At 48.4% G+C, this 4642-nt stretch overlaps 1 protein-coding gene across 1 annotated transcript in view; it reads right to left on the bottom strand.

The window, feature by feature from the left end:
* The window catches only part of rapsn (receptor-associated protein of the synapse, 43kD), a 34846-nt gene extending 34239 nt beyond the window's left edge, over nucleotides 1–607 (bottom strand). Inside the window, exon 1 of the mRNA XM_043706349.1 lies at nucleotides 3–607. Within this exon, the coding sequence (XP_043562284.1) occupies nucleotides 3–426 (424 nt within the window). The 5' untranslated portion in view covers nucleotides 427–607. The remainder of the gene's footprint in view (nucleotides 1–2) is intronic.
* Between the last annotated feature and the right edge of the window lie 4035 nt (nucleotides 608–4642).

Below are 4642 nucleotides of genomic sequence, written 5' to 3'. Positions count from 1 at the left end.
GCCCAGGTAGGCATTGCCCATGCTGAGGCAGACCTGGCCATTGAGCTGCAAACCCACGGTGGTCCCCTGCATGCTCAAACAGGTCTTGCAGTAGGTGACAGTCTTGGCGAAGTCGCACAGCTTCTCGTTGCTGCGGGCCAGGTTGAGGTAGGACTCAGTGACGTAGTCAGAGTCGGCGATCTCACGGGCCACGTCGATCTGCGCGACAGCGAACTTCTTCATCTCTGCGTACTTGCCCATCTCAGAGTGGGCCGTGATGAGGCAGCCCAACACCCGGAACCTTCCGGGGAGGTCGGTACTCTTCTCCAACACTCGCTTCCAGATGTCAAGGGCTTTCGCTGTCTCATTTGACTGGTACAGACGCAACCCTTTCTCGATTTGGTGCTTGGTTTGGTCTTGGCCCATCTTTGCCTCAAACTGGAGCATAGAAGGCCCTCAGTCGCTGGGGAGGTTCGGAAGGTGGGGAAAGGCTTGTGTACGGAATTAAACAGCTCCCTCCCAGCCAGCGCACAAAAAGCCGGCTTGCACAGAACAGCCGTCCCTGGGTGTCAGCAGCGACAGGCGGACAGCTCTGACGAGGATCGCAAGTGAGTGAAGCAGAAAAGGCCCCCCCCAGCTCCTCAATGTTGTCACTGACAGCCAGTCACAGCAGCTGTCACTGCCTGTTCCAGGGTCAGCCTCACAGCCTGCCCTGTCACTCAGCAAGGTCAGCGCACACAGGGGCTGCACCTAGTGCAGGCTCAGATATCTGAACCATCCCCACCTCCCCCACCCTGTCACTCAACAAGACCACAACAGAGAGAGAGAAAGAGAGATAGAGTTTGGGGACTGCCCAGACATACAAGCTGCTCCCTGTGCAGATACTGATTCCCCAACCCAAAACAGCTGCTCAAACCCCTCGAAACACTATTCTGATTTAACCCCCCTTCCCCAACAACTCATTGTTCTGGGAGATTGTCCTGAATACACTCAAGTTCTTCCACATGACAATCTGAATTCCCCAATCCACATGGAGATCGAAGTTATCCATGGTTAATGTGCTGCCTTTGTTACATTCCCTGATTATCTATTGATTGATTCTCTGTCCCATTGTACAGCTGCTGTGAAGAAGTCGATAGTCTACCCCCACCTGTGCCTTCTTTCCCTCTTTGTTTCTTACCAACACTATGGACTCTATTGCTTCCAATTCAAGATGATTTGCTATTATCATATTATCATCATCCAGTACCAAATAAAACTACACCATAACCTTTCCTTTCCTGCCTGACGCTTTGAAAACAGAATACCCTGAATACTTAGCCAGCTTTGATCTCCCTGTAACCAATATCTGTGTAATGACACTAAAATCATAGCTACTAATCTTTATTTGAGCTGTAAATTAATCTGTTTTCTTTTTAATACTATGTGCATTTAAGAGCTGTTCATTTTGTCTTTTGACCAGGGTAGCCTCCAGCACCAGGGACCTGGGTTTAATTCCAGCACTGACTGACTGTGTGGAGTTTGTCCATTTTTTTTTGTTTATTCATTTGTGGGATATGGGCATCCCTGGCTGTCCAGCATTTATTGCCCATCCCTAGTTGCCCTTGAGAAGGTGGTAGTGAGCTGCCTTTTTGAACCGCTGCAGTCTATGTGCTGCGGGTTGACCCACAATGCCCTGAGGGAAAGAATTCCAGGACTTTGACCCAGTGACAGTGAAGAAACGACAGTATATTTCCAAGTCAGGATGGTGAGAGGCTTGGAGGGGAACTTGGAGGTGGTGGCGTTCCCATGTATCTGCTGCTCTTGTTCTTCTAGATGGAAGTGATTGTGGATTAGGAAGATGCTTTCTGAGGATCTTTGGTGAATTTCTGCAGTAGATACAGGTCGTTCTGCTATAACATGACAGTTGCATTCCTCTGTAACCTCACGCTGTAGTAAATGCGCTGTGGAAAACTGCTACAGAAAATCACGCTGTAGTAAATGTGTGATAGGAAATCACTAGACCCGCTCAGTAGAAAGTTCACGTTATCCAAACAACGTCCACAATTCGTCAGTCACATTTATGCTGACAAGTCATGTGTTATGGCAGAACAACCTGTAGTACACACTGCAGCTACTGAGCATTGGTGGTGGAGGGAGTGGATGCTTGTATACGTGGTGCCAATCAAGCGGGCTGTTTTGTCCTGGATAGTGTAAGCTTCTTGAATGTTGTTGGAGCTGCACCCATCCAGGTGTGTGGGGACCATTCCATCGCACTTCTAACTTCTACCTTGCAGATGGTGGACAGACTTTGAGGAGTCAGGAGGAGAGTTATTCTGCACAGTTTTCCTAGCGTCTGACCTCTTGTAGCCACTGTGTTAACAGGGTGAGTCCAGCTGAGTTACTGGTCAACGATCCCCAGGATGTTAATAGTGGAGGATTCAGTGATGGTAACACCGTTGAATGCCAAGGGGCAGTGGTTAGACTGTTTCTTATTCGTGATGGTCAGAGCCTGCCATTTGTGTGGTGTGAATGTTACTCGCCACTTGCCAGCCCAACCCTGCATATTGTTCAGATCTTGTTGCATTTGAACATGGACTGCTTCAGTATCTAAGGAGTTGTGAACGGTGCTGAACATTGCGCAACCATCAGCGAACATCCCCACCTCTGACCTTATGACAGAGGGAAGGTCATTGATGACGCAGATTGGGCCTAGGACACTACCCTGAGGAAGTCCTGCAGAGATATCCTAGAGATGAGGTGACTACCCTCCAACAACCACAGCCATCTTCCTGTGTGTCAGGAATGACTCCAACGACCAGAGAGTTTGCTCCCATGGACCCATTGATTTCAGTTTTGCTCGGGCTCCTTGATGCCACATTCGGCCGAATGCAGCCTTGATGTCAAGAGCTGTCACTCTCCCATCCCCTCTGGAAATCAGCCCTTTTGTCCATGTTTGTACCAAAGCTGTAACACGCTCAGGAGCTGAGTGGCCCGGGCAGAACCCAAACTGGGCATCACTGCGCAGGTTATTGCTGAGCAGGTACTGCTTGATATCACTGTTGGTGACACCTTCCACCACTTTACTGATAATTGAGTGTGGACTGATGAAGCAGAAATTGGCCAGTTTGGATTTGTCCTGCTTTTTATGTACAAAACATACTTGGGCAATTTTCTACATTGTTGGCTAGTTGCCAGTGTTGTGACTGTACTGGAACAGCTTGGCTAGGAGAGCGATAAGTTCAGTACTATTGCCGGAACGTTGTCAGGGTCCATGGCCTTTACAGTATTCAGTGCCTCCAACCGTTTCTTGATATCACGTGGAGTGAGTCACATTGGCTGAAGACTAGTACCTGGGATGCTGGGGACCACTGGAGGAGGCCGAATTGGATCATTCACTCGGTATTTCTGGCTGTAGATTGCTGTGAAAGCCTCAGCCTTATCTTTTGCACTGATGGCTCTCCCATCATTGACGATGGGGATATTTGTGGAGTCTTCTCCGACAGTGAATTGTTTAATTGTCCACCACCAGTCACGATGGGATGTGGCAGGACTGCAGAGCTGAGACCGGATCAGTGGGTCTGGGATCGTTTAGTGCCAGATTGACACCTTAGCTTCAGGTATGCCTGGTACTGCTCCTGGCACGTCCTCTTGTACCATTGAACCAGAGTTGATCCCCTGGCTTGATGGTAATGGTTGAATGGGGATATGCTGAGCCTTGAGGTTACAGATTGTGCCATAGTACAATTCTGCTGCTGTGGGTGTGTCGTGTTTACAATTCTGTTGTTATGTCTGCATGGGTCTCCTCCAGGTACTCTCGTTTCCTCTCACAATACAAAGATGTGCAAGTTAGGTAGGTTGGTCATGCTAAATTGCCCCATAGTGTCCAGTGATGTACAGGCCTGGTGGATTATACACAGGGAATGGGGGTGGGGGGTGAGGGGGCTGGGTCTGGATGGGATGCTGTTTCGAGGGTCACTGGAGACTTGATGGGCTGAATGGCCTCTTTATGCACTGTAAGGATTCTTTGATTCATTTTTCCCTTTGACCATAATTGCTGCTGTTTTTCTACATTTGTTACACCCTCTCCCTTCCTGTCCAACTCTGGGTACCATGACCCAATTACCTGCCCTATTTTGCTGCCACATCCTTTTGCTTTCTAAGCCTGCATTTCTGCTCTCCCAAATCGTCACCATCCCGCTCATTAGTTTGAAGCCCTCTCTACAGCCTTAGACATTTGATTCCCCAGGACATGTTTCAAGTGAAATCTGTCTCACCAGAACATCTCCCTTCTAGCCCAGTACTTGTGCCAATGCCCCAAGAATTGAAAGCCATTCCTCTTCCACCAATCTTTCAGCCATACATTTAACTCTTTGACTTAATTTACCCCATGCCACGGGTAGCAATCCCAATACTATCACCTTGGAGGTTTTGCTTTTGAGCTTAGGTCTTAACGACTTCCAGCAGAACCTTCTTTCTCATCCCATCAATATTGTTAATATCAATGAGGATGACAACAATGCTTGCCTTTATCGGTCAGAGTATTGAGTACAGGAGTTGGGAGGTCATGTTGCGGCTGTACAGGACATTGGTTAGGCCACTTTTGGAATGTTGCGTGCAAATTTGGTCTCCTTCCTATCGGAAAGATGTTGTGAAACTTGAAAGGGTTCAGAAAAGATTTACA

The sequence above is a fragment of the Chiloscyllium plagiosum genome, chromosome 16 (assembly GCF_004010195.1).
Source record: "Chiloscyllium plagiosum isolate BGI_BamShark_2017 chromosome 16, ASM401019v2, whole genome shotgun sequence".
In the NCBI taxonomy this organism is placed as follows: domain Eukaryota; kingdom Metazoa; phylum Chordata; class Chondrichthyes; order Orectolobiformes; family Hemiscylliidae; genus Chiloscyllium; species Chiloscyllium plagiosum.
Note: the sequence above shows the minus strand (reverse complement) of the source record. Positions and strands in the feature narration are given on the sequence as shown.